Source organism: Akanthomyces muscarius, chromosome 4 (assembly GCF_028009165.1).
Source record: "Akanthomyces muscarius strain Ve6 chromosome 4, whole genome shotgun sequence".
NCBI lineage: Eukaryota > Fungi > Ascomycota > Sordariomycetes > Hypocreales > Cordycipitaceae > Akanthomyces > Akanthomyces muscarius.
The window spans coordinates 867,120-884,464 of record NC_079244.1 but is presented as its reverse complement, the minus strand read 5'-3'; the positions used below and the strand labels follow the sequence as shown (position 1 = coordinate 884,464).

Here is a 17,345-nt window from a genome sequence, read left to right as displayed (position 1 = left end):
CGAGGCGAGGCAGCGGAGGCCAGTCGTCCAGCTAGTGGGCTGCATATGCAGGTGCGCGCGCAGACGAGGCTTAGTTACAGGGTGAGATAGAATTGTCTGCGCCTAATCCGATCCCCAAAATGATTTCTAAATTCCGGCCGAGCTTATTATAGCGGGTGCTGCCAGGGGTGTGGTGTGAGGCTGGTGGTGGGATGTGAGCCATGGTGAGGCGATTTGGTGGAGGTCGAGGCAAGACCGGAGAATACGGGTAGAGGGGATGTATGTAGGTGGATGATGGCTATAGACAGGATCTTGGCATCACATGCTTGGAGATGCCTGATTTTAATCTCTTGCAAGAAAAACATGCAGCTTTTCACCATCACATCTGTTCCACTACAGTTGCGGTTCAAGTCGTGGTTGTTCTAGCACAGCGTTGACGCTACCTAGGTATCTATAGGTACCTACCTACCTACCTATAGGTAGACGACTTCATCAGCTGGCAGCCGTCAACGACGCCCCCAACCCACAGCGCTGTGGGCACCTGTACAGTCACTTTGGGGCAGCGCTGTAACCATCCCACGGCGTCTCCAAAAAGGCCCCCCTCGGAACTCGTTAGCGCGCCATCCACATGTCCTTGGGCCGGCCGCCGTCTGGGGCTGATAGGTCTGTCATCCATTTTTTTTTTGGTATGGCTGGCGCCGGGCTAGCTGGCTGAGGTAGAGCTAGAGCTGCAGGTGGCCCAACCACTCCTCACCAAAATCTTGGCTCTCCTCTTTGCCTTGCCCTCGAGATGGAAAAATATTAACCACCGCGGCGCCTGTTCCCTTTCCCCCGCCTGCCCGCCCGACCTATCCGATTCGAAGCCACATTCTCCCGGTGCTCGCCAAAACACTCTTCATCCATGATTCGGCATCTGTAAAGTGCAGGAGACGAAAGCGCACACAGCAGCTACCGACCTAGCTGGGCGCAACTACCCCATATCTCGAGCCTCACCTCTCCCCCGCGCGCGCGTCCGCTCGATCCCCCCAACACCACACCAGAGATGGCCTCGCAGGCTGCGGCAGAGAAGCCCGCCGGCCCTGCCCCCAGCAGAGATGTGGCCCTCAAGCAGAAGAAGGACCAGAAAAAGGAGCTCTATCCCATGGTCAACTGGAAATATGACATTTTTCTTCATGTCATGGGCAACGTCGCCGACCTCTTCTTCCGCGAGGTTGTCTCGCGCGGATCGTGGAAGGTGCCGCAGTCAGGCCCCGTCCTGTTTGTCGCCGGGCCTCATGCCAACCAGGTACGAACCCTCCCGCAGGACCTCTTCTACTTCGCTATGCCGACCCCCCCACGAAGCACAATGCTGACTGATCTCTTCTCCCCAGTTCGTCGACGGTCTTGTCCTCCAACGGACCCTCCGCAAGGAAGCCGGCCGCCGCGTCTCCCTGCTCATCGCGCAAAAGTCGGTCCACGGCTTCATCGGCTGGGCCTCGCGCCAGGTCTCCTCGGTGCCCGTCGGCCGCGCCCAGGACGCCGCCAAGCCCGGCTCCGGCACCATCTACATGCCGGACCCCCTCGGCGACCCGACGCTGATCCGCGGCGTCGGCACCAAGTTTGGCGCCGGCGAGGGCGAGGTCCAGGGCATGCTGTTCCTGCCCTCGGCCGCGGGCGTCAACGGCGAGAGCATGAACATCGAGAAGATCATCGGCCCCGAGGAGGTCCGCCTCAAGCGGCCCTTCAAAGGCCGCCTCGCCATGCAGCAGCTCACCGGCCGCGACGACCTCGACGAAGACGGCCGCTTCACCAACAAGTCGCTCCGCGGCCTCGCGCCGGGCTACCAGGGCACAAAGTACAAGCTCGCGCCGCACACGGACCAGACGAGCGTCTACGAGGCCGTCTTCGACCGTCTCCGCAACGGCGGCTGCGTCGGCATCTTCCCCGAGGGCGGCTCGCACGACCGCACCGAGCTGCTGCCGCTCAAGGCCGGCGTTGCCATCATGGCCCTCGGCGCGCTGGCCGAGTCGCCCCGCTGTGGGCTCAAGATTGTGCCCGTCGGCATGAACTACTTTCACGCGCACAAGTTTCGCTCCCGCGCCGTCGTCGAGTTTGGCACGCCGTTTGAGATCCCCCCGCGCCTCGTCGACATGTACCAGAACAACCAGCGGCGCGAGGCCATCGGCCAGCTGCTCGACACGGTGCACCAGGCGCTCAGCGCCGTCACCGTGTCGGCGCCCGACTACGACACCCTCATGATGATCCAGGCCGCGCGCCGCCTCTACAACCCCACGGGCAAGAAGCTACCGCTGCCGCTCGTCGTCGAGCTCAACCGCCGCCTGTCCAAGGGCTACGAACGCTACAAGGACGACGAGCGCATCACGTCCCTGTCCAAGAGCGTCAAGGAGTACAACGCGCGCCTGCGCTACCTCAACCTCAAGGACCACCAGCTCCAGTACGCCAAGCTCAACATATTCGTCGTCCTGGCCCTGCTCCTCTACCGCTCGGCCAAGCTCATCCTCCTCTTCTTCTGCTCGCTGCCCGGCCTCATTTTGTTTTCGCCCATCTTCGTCGCCACCAAGATCATCAGCCGTGAAAAGGCCAAGACGGCGCTCGCCGGCTCGACGGTCAAGATTCGCGGCCGCGACGTCATGGCCACGTGGAAGATTCTCGTCGCTCTCGGCCTGGCGCCCACCGTCTACCACGTCTACTCCATCATCATCGTCACGCGCGTGTGGTACGACCGCTTCTGGGGTCTGGTGCCCACGGCGCTGCCCCTGTGGCTCGTCTACCTCGGGGTCTGGGCGACCATTATCGGCATCACCTTTGCCGCGCTGCGCTTTGGCGAGGTCGGGATGGACATTTTCAAGTCGCTGCGCCCGCTGGTGCTCTGCGTCTTTCCCTCGTCGGGCTACAACATCCACCGCATGCGCGAGCAGCGCGCCGAGCTGAGCACGCAGGTCACCGAGGTCATCAACGAGCTGGGGCCGGAGATGTTTTCCGACTTTGAAAAGACGCGCCTGGTGCCGGACGCCAGCAAGCACGACTCGGGCGCACCGCCGACGCCGCTGGGCGAGGGCCGGCGCCGCGACAGCGAGGCCAGCATCGACATCTTCGTCGACCCGCCGGCGGACGGCGTGTCGTCGCGGACGCTGCCGCGCAACGACTCGTTCAGTAACATTGGCCACGTGGGCATCTTCTCGACGCGGCCGCCGTCGCGGTCCCGCAGCCGCTCGCGCTCGAGCAGCGCGGGCGGCGGCCTGGGCCAGAGCGCGTTCCCCATCAGCGGCTTCACGACGCTCGACTCGGCCGAGGGCTTCAACGAGGCGAGCCGCAAGATCCGCCAGGCCATGAAGGATCGACGCAGGCGGTCGGACAAGCTCAAGATGGAGACGGGCGGTGACGAGCAAGAGGATGACAGCGATGATGAGGGTTATGACGAAGCGAGGAAGAAGGACATTTGAGGGGGTTTGATGATGACGTTGTTTTTGGAACGTGTTTGAGAGTGGCTTTTTGCTAAATTTGGCTTTTTACTGGTTTTTCTATTGCGACCGAGCTTGGCGTTTGAGACCTGGCTCTTTTCATAGCCAGTCTTGTCTTTTATTTGTATCTTTTGATAGCGTTTATGTAGCTTTTCTGAGCATGTCGACAGTTCTATAGCGCGGCCAATCATGACACATGTTACGTATGGTATTGGTTCCACGATTATTGCGATGTATTGGGAATTGAAAGTGAAAATGAAAGTGAAGAAAATGTCCTTGTCCAGCCTGCTCAAGGCTGTGATGGCGAAGCCTCGTGTGGTATGACCTTTGACGCCATTGCAGCCACCAGTTGCATGCCAACAAGGTGGTGGAGATTGCCACCCACCGCCTATCAAGGCTGTCGTAATACTCTATCACTGACGCAAAATCGTTGGTAAGCTCTACGGCATGGTTGGATAGGCGCAGGGCATGGCGTGGCCACTGTCACAGAGTCGTGCGGAGCAAAACGCGGAGGGCCGAGATGGGCTGGCAGCCTGCAAGTCCCAACGTCCAGCGGGGTGGCTCGTGCGCCTCCCACTAGGTAGGCGGCTGTAGGCGTGGGACTGGCGAGAGAGTGCAAAGTTCGGCTTCAACGCTCGGAGTTAGCCAGATGGCCAACGGGTCGTCGCGCGTCAGCAAAGCACAGACTGCCTAGCCACGACGTATACCTGGAGATGGTAGGCGGGAATTACGTAGGCACGCCTATTTTGGCAGTGCTGAAATTGGGACCGAGATTGTAGAAAGTTCGGGGTCCGAAACGTGCAGCTGTCCCCGTCTACGTACGTTATCTGATGAGGCGAGCAACGCCCGACTATATAACATAAATTCGACCGCCCTTTTTTCTTTGTCTTTCTTCAAAACATTTTGGGACCATCCTGTCATCTTCATTATCCTCCTTCCTCCAGCGACTTTAACCAGCCAAAACCCGCTGACCTCATTCGTCCTCCACTTTCCTAGTGGCCTCCCGGGTTCATTAGCCGACACCACCTGAGTCGCCCATCCCACCTTGACACATCACCTTCGGCCCCCCTGATAGGCTGGAATTCGTTTGATCTGATAATTTTTCACCCACCACGGTTCCATCACCACCATCAAGTCCAGCCCGTTTTTGCTCTGCCCGCCCACTTTAGCAGTCTCCGCCTGCCGCTGATAATTGGCAATCCGGCCAAGAGCAGAGGGCAAAAGTCTGGGGAGGGTACCTTTGCTGTTGGTGCGGAATCTTCGGAAAACGAAAGAAAGCTATAATTACCACCCACCCACCCACCTTTTTTTCTTCTTCCTTTTCCAACATGGCACCGGCAGCCACGCCTCACATGCCCGTCAAGCAAAAAATGGCCGTCTCCTTCAAGTCACTCATGTCGTCCGTCCTCGGCCGGGGAGGCTCCGAGGGGGGAAGCGGTCCCGCGCCCATCACCGAGCTCTTCCCCAAGACGGACCCGGCGGTCGACGGCGACGACTGCCTGCACGACTGCGAGGGGTGCAGCGTAAAGTACCCGCGCGGCTTCAAGATTGAGACGGAGGACTACCTGTACGGGCAGGTCAAGGAGTGGGCGACGCACGCGATTGTGGCGACGGGCAAGTCGGACTGGGTGCGCGACAGCGCGGATGAAAAGGGCAGTGTCATGGAGGCCATTGAGCATGCGCCTCACAAGCCCGCCAACGGGGTAAGTCTTTTTTTTTTCTTTTCTTTTTTTTTTCTTTTTTTTTGAACCGCTCTCACTTCCACGAACCGTACATCACTTCATTATGAGGCGTCATGCTCACAGTAATCTAGAAAATGAAGCTCTCGGCGTCCAACATGCCCACCCCCAATGACACCACCGACTACTCGGAGCCCACCACCGTCCTGCTACTCCCCGCCTTCACCCTCGTCCGCAACGTCCAGCCGTCCAACGTCGGCCAGCTCATCACGGACATCATCGACGTCGCGCCCACCAACAACTCCCCCATGGCGCCCTTTACTCTCCCCGCCTCCGTCCCCAGCCTGGCTCCCGGCACCGTCCCGGACCTCGTGACGAGTAACTGCCCGCACAGCGCCGTCATCCTGCTCTGCAGCCAAAAGACGCGCGACGCCCGCTGCGGGCAGAGCGCGCCGCTGCTGCGCAAGGAGTTTGAGCGGCACCTCCGTCCGCTGGGCCTGGCGCGCGACCTGCACGACGAGCGACCGGGCGGTGTTGGGATTTATTTCATCGATCACGTCGGCGGGCACAAGTACTCGGCCAATGTCATGATTTACCGCCGCGCGAATGCATTTGGCCACGATGAGCCGCGCAAGGAGAATGGGCATGAAAACGGGCATGAAAACGGGCATGAGAATGGGCATCAGACGGCGGCGGCGGCGGACATGGGCGCGGCGCAGTGCATGTGGCTCGCAAGAGTCCGGCCAGAGGACTGCGAGAATATTATCCGCTACACGATCCTCAAGGGCAAGCTGGTGAAGCCCGAGAGCCAGCTAAGGGCCGGGTTTGATCGGTGCAAGGGCTTGATGAGTTGGTGAAAGGGAGGCGATTCTGGTTTAATTTGGGTTTCTTGGGTGTTGGCGTTTAAAGGAAAACGATCCTCGGATAGAGGGCACAGCGAGAGGACGCATTTTTATCGATGAGTCGAACGAAGCATTCGACACGAGCATTATCAGCATACATAAACACCTGTGCACAGAAGTGATGGGCCTGGAACCCAAGGATCCGGGTCTGGGCTGTTGCTTCATCACATAGTAGAGATCAGAGAGAGAGAGCAGCATTACGCGATGTAGCATTACAAACAGGAGATGCATAGAATATAATATGAAGTGTCCTTTATACTGCGAAGTGGGAGAGCTGTGGTGTGCTCTTACAGGGTACGTATAGGCATTTTGGCACCGTGAGACTCGTAGCAAAGCAGTCTATGAACAGCACAAGTACAGCTTGACGAGGTCATTACTACATGTTCGCTCGTCTCTCCATCTGCAGTCCGTTCTCATGAGCCACAAATCGGCCTCGGCAGCTGTCGGGTACCTTTTGCCGGTACGGCGATCCGGCTTGGCCCGGGACCTCTGGAAACCCAGCCGAGGGCGTCAGTTGGCTTGCATTCTCCATGGAGTCGTGCAGGTATGGACATTTGCGTTTGAGAGAGCACAAGATGAATTGCAAAGACATGCGATGAACAATTCCGCGGAATTTGAAGAATATAATGTTCATTTGATTCCATGTGAGCCAGATCCGTGGCTTTTCCTCCTCCAGTCTATATACCGTAATGTGATGCTGCTGGGCTCTGTATCAGGCCAAATAGATATCAAAGTGTTGCAGCAAGAACCCAAACCCAAAGCATAAACGCCAGTATTCCCAAAATCAAATAATAATCCAGGACAGAAAAGAGCAAAACATCTCTTCTCCAAGAAATAAAAAAAAAGTCGTCCAACATTATTCGATGCCCGTAAAAAAAGAAATCGCCATGAAACGTGTCGCTTTCATATATCCCAGGTTGTGTATCCAACAAAATGCAAAGTACATGTCCGCCATGTTTTTTTTTTCTTCTTCTCCAATTTCCGTTGTTGTTTTTACTTTGTTCATTGCAGCTTTGCTCTGCTCATCACCTGCCACCGATAAAAAAGCACAAGAGCGGACTTCACACGCGCTCTCCGCCTTTCAAAGCAGCAGCATGTGCGCACAACAAAGCCGCATAGAGTAATGATTTTGATGATGATGATGCAAAAAGACATGACCCCCCTCTGCCTCACGGGCTCCCATGAGCTCGTGATGTTTGATGCGGCAGAGGGGGCTAGTCTACAATCTCGCGGCTGGAGCCGGAGCTGGAGCTGGAGCCCGAGGTGACGCTGAAGCCGTTGCGGACCATGTGTATCAGCTTCCAGATGCCAAACGAGACGCCGGCGAGGACGGCAAAGAGGACGATGATGATGATGGCGATGACGTAGTTTCGCTGCACCATGGTTGCGGTTGTGGGGAAGGGCAAAGACGGCCGGCTCCAGATGTGAGGGAGTTTTCTTCTTCTTCTTTGGGTGAGCTTCTCAGCGCTGTATTGATGCCCAATACGATGGTGGATGAGCCGCCTCGTGTAAGCTGGCTCTCGGGCAGGTGCGTGGTGTGCGGTGGGTGGGTTGGCACAGGTTCCGAGCTGGGCGATTGCTATTCTTGGCAAAATGTAAAGACGAGGTGAATGGAATGCGAGAAGCCGTTGCGAGTATGGGAAACAATGAGATGGAATGTGGAAGAGGTGCGGTTGTGCTGTCTGCGTGGGCTGCACGTTGATATACTGTGATTCCCCGCCACCTATTTTGTGCAGCAAAAAAATAATTAATGAGAGGCTGGGCGTTGGTGTCGCTGGTGACACGGCCGGAAGGGGGGGGGGGGAGCGGGCGCTAGGCGGTGCCTGACAGGCCGCTGTAATTTCCCTGCAAGACCCCTGAAAGGAACAAAGGCGCGCGCCCGTGGTCCCTGGCGCACCCCGGTCAGAACGCCCAGCCTCCCGCTAAAAGATTTCACGCCAGCCCCCGCTGACGGCTTCCCGTCCGACCCCCCCCCCAGTGGTGGGTCGCGCGAGGCGGGCATGACGGGGTTTAGATTCAGGCACCAAAGCCTGGATCTCAGGAACAACCTAAGCCTCTGGTCTCTCATCTTCTGCTTCTTTTTCTTCAGTGTTGCAAACTTGAACTTGGTATTTGGTTATACGAAGAAAGTCGCATCCATCAAACGCCGCTCGAGAAAATCGGATATATATGTATCGCCAAAAAAAAAAAGGACAATTAATATCCAGTTTTGTCTTTACCTTGTCGGATAAGCCAAGGTTTCCATGCGATTGAGGGAGCGCAAAGCCTGAAAGAAGAGCAAAGGGAATTAAAAAAAGAACAACAACAGACGCCCATGTTAAAATCATCCGTAAAATCAAATGAAGCGCTTCCCTGTCTCTTTTCCTCCAACGGCACATTGCATATTCCGTGCATCTCGTCAAGGCTCGTCGTCGGGCTTGACAATCTTAATGTGCCGCTCGTAGAATTGGAGCATCTGTTTCAAACGCCATCGTTAGCATGCTCTCAACATGACCGTCATGGGCGCGGGGCCTCGTAATCGTCCAAAGCTCACCTTTTGGGGACATTTCTTATAAATGACCGACGTCTGGTGCCTCGTCTTCTTGCCGTTCTTCCACACTAGGTACACCATCAGCTGTCCCACCCCCTCGTCCTGGCACGCGTCAATCGACTCGATGTCGTCCTCCCACGAGCCCGCCGGCGGGCTCCACGCCTTGGACGACGACGCCGGCGGCGTCGAGGCGCCTGGGTGTGCGCCGTTGCTCTTGCGCGAGCGCTTCACGGGCGTTGGGTTCGCCGACGATGGCTTGCGCCCGCGCTTCTTGCCGGCGGCGGCGGTCGCCGTCTGCTTGAAGATGGCGTCGCGGCCGCCGATCCTGTTAAAGTATTCCTCGAGGACCTCGTTGGCGGATTCCCTGCAATTCGTTGTTAGCGACCCAAGCCTTTTGCCATGCCGTCGCTCACAGGGCGGGGGGTATCTTGTTCGTACTCGAGGTTCTCTTCGGGCTCCCATGTCATGTCCGCCTTTTTGTCGTAGCCTTCCCACTTGACGTGGAACTTTAGCGAGCCCTGCCATCGCTCCAATTAGTATGCACTGCGAGGCCGGATACCAAAATGCTGCAAAGCGCCGGGGCCAAACGTACATCTTCGTCAATCATGTGCTTCTTGATGGCTTCGACGATGAACCTGCAAGACCGCGCGTCAGTTTCGCGGTGCAAACGCGCCCCTCCCCATCGGTAGTGTAACCTACACGTCTTCTTCGTCCTCCTCGTCATCGTCCTCGTCTTCCTCGTCGCCATTCTCGACAGCGCCCACCTCCCCTTCTTTTACTACTTCGTCCTCATCATCTTCATCGTCGTCCATGTCAATCGCCTCGGGCTTGGGCGCAGCCGCCGCTCGTCGCGCGGGGCGGGCATCGCCATCGTCGTCGTCGCGCCAGCTTGCGACGGGCAGATGAGCATCGACGTCGCTCTCGTCATCACTGATCGCTACAATTCCAACAAGAAAAAAAAAGTCAGCAAAGTTGTTTCGTTCACCATCATCAGCCAGAATAGCGCACGCGCGCGCGCGATTTACGCTCGATTGGCGCATTCAAACGCGGAGCTGCAATCCTCATTTCTAGCCACCCAACAATGCGGGCGGAGAAGAACAAGTAGAGAAACGTACCCGGGGGCATCGTGGGCGATTGGGTGTCCTTTGAAAAGATGTTTCCAAAAAGTCTCGAGAAGCTCATGTGAAAGCTTGTGGGGGAGGGCAAGTGGCGTCACCAGCGAGGCAAGACTTGCGTTGCTTTCGGATCGCAAACACGAGCTAGCTTTCGTCGCATCGCGCCGCCGGGGAATGGCTGTGGAGAGACCGTGAGGCAGCGATGCGACTGGGTCCGGTCACGTGCCCGACGCTGCGCGTTTTGCCTCCAGCGGCCCCCCACCATGTGGTTAAACGTCGCCAGCAAACGGCAGCATTTCGTTGGAAAATGAGATGACCATCCATTCTTTGACTCTGTGAAATGTTTGGTGCTGTAATCAAGGCTTCAATTGATGGTAGGAAGGGCGGTGGATTGCTGATGATACTGTCTTTAGCATTGACCCTTCCTGAGCGCCATGAAACAAAAGAGTTGTGTGTAAGTGTCCGGCCGCCAGACGAAGCTCTCAGCCACCATTTTCGCAATTCCAGTCTCGCAGCTCGGCTACACTCCGAGTCGACATTATTAGGTAGGAGGGTACGATACATAGATGGACCTTTATTAATCATACCATGTCGCGGTCTCCTGCGGCTTATCTCGGCATCAGGTGCTTCAGCTGGTCCTGGCCTCTCAAGCCCCGCCCTTGCTCTCCTCCTACTCTTTTCACATGCGCCGTACGACCCTTTGGCAGGGGAGATTGATCGAAAGAATCTGTCTCGAGTGCGAGAAACGAGGTGGCATCTCGATTCTGTTTAGCACTGCACTCCTGCGCCTACTTGGTGCCCATCACGCTAGAGATGCGGCTAGCCTCGACACTCATTTCATCGTCCTATCCGCATTTAGACTTTCAATAAAACTAGCCATTTGCCAACCTGATTTCTGTTTCAGCTTCTGCAAGATGAAAAGGAAAAATGGGAAGCTTCGCGTTGTTCGTGTCTGGTTGCTTTGTCTGTGCACGCTGTTTGCACCACGTAAACAGGTCGATCTCAACAAGAGGGAGACACTGGACCGTTGCAAATCGCAAGAGGAAACAGAGCTCTGTGTGAGATTGGCGAAAAATCACAATCAGACCTTGCCGGCATTTTTTTCCTACTTTCCCCCGTTCCCTTCCTTCCCTCCGTTCCGCTCCAAGCGCTCCCCGTCCGGACTGCTGTTACGCCACGCCGGCCAGACCTTGCTTCCAATGCCGGGATGCAGCCCCCCTAAGCCCCTGCGTCAGGCCACAGGGAAGCGAACTGAAGAAGTGTAAGCCTGGTGTCGGATGTCTTTCCTTTTCCATGCCGCTCCGCAGCGCGTTGCGCCCACGTTTTCTATGAATTTTTCTTCTTCTCCTCTTCTGGCTGTTATTTCCACCCAGTTACGACTCAGCAGGCACATTGTTGATGCAGTGTTGGCGGACAGGACCGCATTGCTTGGGCCAGGCTGTCGCGTCGCAGTAAACACTTCTGCATTTCCCTAGAGGACATCCACAACATCCTACCCCCAGATTTCAAGCAGCACGTTTCTTGTGCGAGGCCAGGCCTGTAGTGACTGGGGCCGGGGTTTTCGATCAATTGGACGTCGTTCCCGTTTGCCGGGTTTGGCGGCCCAGGTTGGACCTTTTGTACACTCGCAGCGCCGATCCTCTGGCCACTGGCACCAGCATTTGCACATGTTACATGAGCATAATAGCACAATAACCCTGATCTACATATGGTCTGGCGCTGCGCCATATCTTTGCTCCCACGCCACGATAAAGGCCTAGTCGTTCCAGACCCAGCCTTGCCTTGGTCGCTGTTGCAAACACACTTCAACTCGTCCAGGAATTGGCTGGCTCTCATCCGGTAGCCCTTGCAACGCTACTCATCGTATTCCGCGCCCATTGGCTGCGTGTTTATAAGCAACAAGCTTCTTGCATGATGACTCGATCACCTGACTGCTGCACCTTGCGCGCAGCTGGCTCGGCTGTTGTTGTATCAGGAGCTCTCTCGCAGACCCAAAGAAGAAAACACGAGCCAACCGTCTCGGCGTGCCTTTGCCGTCCCAATCAAGAAATGGCAGGCTTTGTAATTAGACTCGGTTCTTGCAGCAATCGCAGCTCTTAATTTACGAGTGTGTTTCTAACCGTATGTGTCTGGTGCGGTTGCAGCAAAGCGACTGGTGAGCGCAGCTTGCGTCTCAGGTCGCTACCCGGCTCGTTCATTTGCTTATTATTGTTTGCAAAAGCATTCGGTGAGCCAAGACTGTGGCGGTATGTCACTGGCTGTCCTTAATCGTGGTAAGCAGAGAACCATCGCGATCACGGACAACGTTACAAGCTTAGTCTCCACGGTATGAATTCATTACGAAATCCTCGGGCCGTGGTGACGAGCTTGTAAGACCATGGCATTTGGTGTCTGCACCAGTAAGGGGGAGCTGCGCCTCACCTAGAACTGCACCCGCATTATGAGGAGCTACCATGGTGAAGGGACCGCAGATGCATGGTCGGTGCTATCCATGCTTGTGGTGAGCCCACACGGTGCGGCGCTAGTGCCAGGGGCCGACGCAGGTGAAAGCTTCGGCCAAATGATGGAGTTGTGCCTTGTGAGATTCTTGTCACCAAGAGTGCATGGCAATGGCGGCATTGCCCGCTTGGCGAAATGGGAATGTGAAACGTCTGTGTGTAGACCCAGCTTCTGCCACTCCGTCTAGAAACATGTTTTTCAAGGTGTGAGAAATCAGGAAACACTTCCCACATGGCTCTCCACAGCTCTGTCATGCAGATTTATTGGGGCATTTTCAAGCAGCCTGGCTCAACCCGCGAGACTATTTGGTGCACAGCAACCAGAATAGTTGCATGGCTGCGGACCTCGCGAGTTGAGAACTGTAAGAAGGCGCCATACTGGCCGGGGTTGAGAGTCCCTGGTTCATGTTATAGTACACGATGCAACAAGCAGCAAGCTGGTTCTAGGCCCAACACGGTTCTTGGGTAACCTGCCAATTCCCCTCAAAATTCGAGCTGAGGCAATTACATGCCAATGAGTACTAGGGTGGTGCGGCCGAGTATTGTCATAGCGCGGCAGGACACCATTCGCTATATGCAGCTTGGCCATATAGACATGAGGTAAACTGCACATGAGGGACGAAGATGCTGTAGAGCCTCAGGCTGCCCGGGGTATGCCGTCAGGTGCGAGCTGACCAACTTCAATTGCAGCTTGGCTCCAACGGCACGGCCGTTGGGTTGGGGCCGCATCTTCGGGACCAGACTCATTTCGCAATTGTAGTATCCATCTGTCTGCCATGCACTTCATTCAATGGTTAGTTACGACTCGCATGAGGGGGAGATCAGCCCCTAGTCAGATAACGGGAGGCTCGACTCTTCTTTGAGGGCTCAGTCTAAGCCATCCCGGTCCATATGCAGGCGGGCCTGCAAGTGCAGGTGCAGCAAATTACCAGCATGCAGCTCACTGGAAGGTGCATATGCCAACTCAGTCTAGGCACGCACTTGTTTGGGGCAGCCTTGCACTTTGCGAGATGGCGAGCCGTGACTCTTACGAGGCGTCGAGGCAAGACAAAGTCCGAGAAAGCCGTGGCTTTGCATGGCATGTGCTGAGACGTGTAAACACGGAAGAGCCGAGAATTGACAATGGAAAGGTTGCGGAGACTGGCCAACTGGTCAAGGCACGCACAGCCAGCTTGACAGCTTGGCTGTGGAGGGTTGGAGCGTGGAACGAAGGGCCGGAGGCGATCGGCGACTGGCGGGTGTCAAGCTGGCGGACAAGGGGCCCCGCCTAGCGGCTGCTTCTGGTTCAACGGGCGGCTTGTTCTTGTGCCTTGTTACTGGTAATAATGAGCCAAAGCAGGTCAGGGTGGCTTTCGCCTATTATTGTTAGCGGCGTAGTGACAAAGACATGCATGATGGCTTGCCAAAGTGAACTTGGTATCTGCCAGGCAAAGGCAGCCAAGGAACGGGATACATTCGTTATTCACGTGCGTACCACTCGGTGTGCGTTGCGTCTCTGGAGACAAGAGAAGCTGGCCTGGAAGAGTGCTGAGGTGAGGGCCTGGTGATCGGAGGGCCGAAGAGGTCGGGGCCAGGTACTGGCGATCAGCCACGCTGGCGGGCGTCGTGCGTATGGCTCGCTTCTTTTAATTGCAATATAAGCAGGCTGCAGGCCGGGCGTGTGGCTTATCGATGTTGCCAGCAGGCAGCCCTAGTGCCTGGCCGGACCAGGAATCGCGGTCCAGCGAGTCGGATTCGTTTGAGACGGAGGTGAGGGGCAGCTTGAACATCTAGAGCCCCAGAGCGGCCAGCGCATGCCTTGTATTCCGGAGAGCTGAAAAGGAGGCAAGATCCGGAAGCCCTTGCTCGGCACCATGCATGTCTCTACTTTGTTGAGGTAGGACGTGGCAGTGAGTGCAAGGCCACGACGGGAGCGACGAGGCTGCGGGAGACAAAGGCTCTCTGGTGGGTGGACTGGTGGACTGTTGGACTGGTGGACTGTTGGACTGTGGACTGTGGACTGGTAGGACAAAGAACGCTCGCTGGCCACGCACGACAGCTGGCCGTTATTAGGTCGGGCCGGCAACGCAACAGGCCGCGGGTATTAGCATCTGGCAATGCATGACAAGGGGATTGGCAGCATGAAGACAGCCTCGAGGCATGTCGGTGGGCATGACATGAAGGCACAACAAAAACAGCGGCCCATCTTTGCGGCCATGGCACATGTATGTATACCTTTACCGACTCCGACTTTGCATCTACCTCAGGCGGCCGAGTGAGGCGGCCAGGCCCAGCCAAGGCCAGGCGCCCGTTCGTCAACGTACCAAGTCACAATATGACGGCAGAATGCAGCGAGCATCGCTCACACCACTGCCCATCGCACTCACGCCCGCGTATTGACAAGCATTGAACTGAGAGCACGCCCCGTTTTCTGGTCTGGCCGGCCGCTGATCTTGAGGTTCATCAAGTTAGCTCAATCTGCCGCTCTGCCACTCTGCCACTCTGTGGTGCACTGTAAGTAACCTAGTGGCCCTCTGCCAGTCATCAGTGCGTTTTTAGCTGTCGCTGCGCTGAAGGAGGGGGCCGAGATGGCGCGGCCCATTTTGCGCCCCGAGAGGTTCCACCCCTGACCTGTAGTCATTATTTGAGGAGTAAAAAAATAATTCAAAAGGACTTCCTTTACCTCTTCACCCTTCACTCTCGCTTTTCTTTTCTGCTTTTCTTGCCGAGGGCAACGGCTGCTGGAGGATCTTGTTACGGCTTTGGATCGCCTGATGCTCACGCTCGCTAGTCTCTGCCAGCCTTGTATATACTAGCCATTGGAGGATCTCGACCTCCTGACGTTCGTTACCTACCGATTTGCCTTTTGCCTTTTGCTCTGCCTCTTGCTCTGCCTTTGGGCAGATTCCTCGCATACGCCGCCGGCCTGTCTGCCTTTTGTCTCCATCCAATCGTATCCGGGTTCGGCCAACCACTCTCTGCCCCCAATATCTCCCCTGCTATCCTTATGATCCTAGCAGCCACTTCTCCAGCCAAAGAGCTGTCCGAGTACGCCGTCTCTAGAGGCACCGACTCGTAGTCTTGGATATATTTCCTCTGGCGAAAATCGAAAGCAACTCCTCTACCGCTGCTTGGTCCTTCCACTAGTCGACCGCCTGCCAACATGGACTCGCCGTCTGTCGACACCCCTGAGGCTGGCACCCCAAAGCTTGGCGCCCCCAAGGACAAGAACTGCCCCTTCTGCGGCCAAGCCTTCACCTCTTCCTCGCTCGGCCGACACCTCGATCTCTATATCAAACCCAAGAACCCGAAGGCGCCCGACGGAATCCACGATGTCGACGAAATTAGAAAATTGCGTGGAGGAATCACAAGACGACAACCGCGGGGTTCCATTGGTGGCAGACGAGAATTTAGTGGCACTCCCACAGGAACACCCAGGACCTCCAAGAGGAAGGCAAGGACCGCCTCAAACCCCGACACCCCAAGGACCGCTCAGATACCCAAGGACGGACAGTATGCCGTGGACTCGACCCTGAGCAAGTTTCCATTTGCCCCTCGGTGGGAAGCCACGGGCGTCATCAACAACATTCCAGCCAAGGACTCTGCCGACGGAGAGCCAAGAACAGAAACCACCAGCCGTCCAGCGGCCCGACGAACGGTCAGCAAGCAGATGGTGCAAAAGGCTCAGTTTGACATGAAGTCGAAGCTGGAAGATGCCATGGACACGGCTCGGGCTGCCGAGTTGGCTCTGCGAGAAATTATAGGCTCTTGGAGATCTGCAAAGTATGCGCCTCTGCCAGCACCAATCCCTGCCCTGTTACTGACCAGGTTTCAAATTATAGGCAAGAAATTGACAACAGCTCCAACCCTTTTGATTTCGACCCATTATCTCTGGACTTCCCGGCCCTCACGCTGCAATGTCTGAAACCGCCACCTACACTGTTCTCGTCAACCCAACACGCAACTTCGACATCATGGTCTGTTCAGTCGCCCGGCCAGCGCGAATTCGGTGCCCTTGAAGCTTATTTTGAAGAAGCCTTCAAAGCCTGGAAAATCACTTGCGCTTCCGCAACCACAGCCGTCACGGAAGAATTGGTCACATTACCAACCGGGAAATCCGCCTGGAACGTTCGAGATGCTGTCCAAAAAGCGGAACAGTCCGCTGCATCCCTCGAAAAGCAAGTCAGCGAGCATCTGCAGTCTGCCTTTGCAGCCTGGGAATCACTAGCTGAAGAGCGCCGAAACGAGCTCTGGGTGCTAGAACTGGCACGGGGTGTTGGCAGAAAGCAAAAGGAAATTGACAAGCTCAAGGATGAACAGCACCGCCTTAAACAAGAGAATGCCAGTTTGAAGAGCCACAACGATCAATTAACCAAACTCCAGCAGCCCCGCGAGTTCAAGCTCCTGTCACCCACCACATTCCCTGTGCGGCAAGATTTACTCCTCAAGGCCTACGGAGCAGGGGTGGAAGGTGCTAAGAGTATTGGGTTCGATGTGGAAGACAGGCAGTTCGATCTTGCTACCGTTGTTGCGAATTCGATCGGTCGATGGAAAAAAGTCATTACTTCTACTCGAGCTTCTTCTTCAGGCATGAGTGCACAAAAGCCCTTGGAGACTACCGAAAGCCCTACCGCATCAGCCAGTGCGCCAAGCCCGGCCCAATCCCAGCAAGCGGCGTCTCAGAAGCCGTCATTGTCAGAGTCCACTCCGAGACCCTCTCAAGAGAATCGATTATCCATGGCCAGCACAAATGATCAAGAGAGCGAGCACACGGCGCAGTCAACCACCAACACCGCCCCGCCGTCCGTGTCTGAAACGAGTGATCAGGACGCCGATGCCGACGAGGACGCTGATGCTGACGAAGACGCTGATGCTGATGAGGACGCTGACGCAGAGATGGAAGACGACGACGGCTTCACCATGATGGATACTTCCTCTGCAAAGCACCCGCAGGCCCCCATGCAGCAACAGGCCCAGCTCGACGTACCAAGAACACGCGCTCAGGCTCAGCACAATTCTGGCGATATGCGCTTCATGATGCCCAATTCCAGCGCCGGCCCAGCCTCGCGCAATGCCATGGCAATGAGTCGGTCTATGCCTGACATGGCCATGGCCATGTCTTCTAGTGCAATGCAGGAAATCGGAATGGCTATGCAAGGCGTCCGAGGGGACATATATATGGAGTGACGCGAAGACGAACAA

At 56.3% G+C, this 17,345-nt stretch overlaps 4 protein-coding genes across 4 annotated transcripts; 3 read left to right on the top strand and 1 right to left on the bottom strand.

Moving 5' to 3' along the window:
* Positions 1–1,021: 1,021 nt before the first annotated feature.
* Positions 1,022–3,422, top strand: LMH87_010931 (uncharacterized protein; the record flags this gene model as incomplete). Its single annotated transcript, XM_056199988.1, has 2 exons — positions 1,022–1,264; positions 1,350–3,422. The coding sequence occupies 2 exons, from the start codon at positions 1,022–1,024 to the stop codon at positions 3,420–3,422; spliced, it is 2,316 nt and encodes a 771-aa protein (XP_056051882.1).
* A 1,346-nt stretch (positions 3,423–4,768) lies between these two features.
* LMH87_010930 (uncharacterized protein) lies at positions 4,769–5,976 on the top strand (the record flags this gene model as incomplete). Its single annotated transcript, XM_056199987.1, has 2 exons — positions 4,769–5,143; positions 5,254–5,976. The coding sequence occupies 2 exons, from the start codon at positions 4,769–4,771 to the stop codon at positions 5,974–5,976; spliced, it is 1,098 nt and encodes a 365-aa protein (XP_056051881.1).
* A 2,443-nt stretch (positions 5,977–8,419) lies between these two features.
* Positions 8,420–9,733, bottom strand: LMH87_010929 (uncharacterized protein; the record flags this gene model as incomplete). Its single annotated transcript, XM_056199985.1, has 6 exons — positions 8,420–8,476; positions 8,555–8,915; positions 8,990–9,069; positions 9,144–9,186; positions 9,251–9,488; positions 9,667–9,733. 6 exons carry the CDS (start codon positions 9,731–9,733, stop codon positions 8,420–8,422), a joined length of 846 nt encoding a protein of 281 aa, XP_056051880.1.
* A 5,573-nt stretch (positions 9,734–15,306) lies between these two features.
* LMH87_010928 (uncharacterized protein) lies at positions 15,307–17,330 on the top strand (the record flags this gene model as incomplete). Its single annotated transcript, XM_056199984.1, has 2 exons — positions 15,307–15,926; positions 15,986–17,330. The coding sequence occupies 2 exons, from the start codon at positions 15,307–15,309 to the stop codon at positions 17,328–17,330; spliced, it is 1,965 nt and encodes a 654-aa protein (XP_056051879.1).
* Between the last annotated feature and the right edge of the window lie 15 nt (positions 17,331–17,345).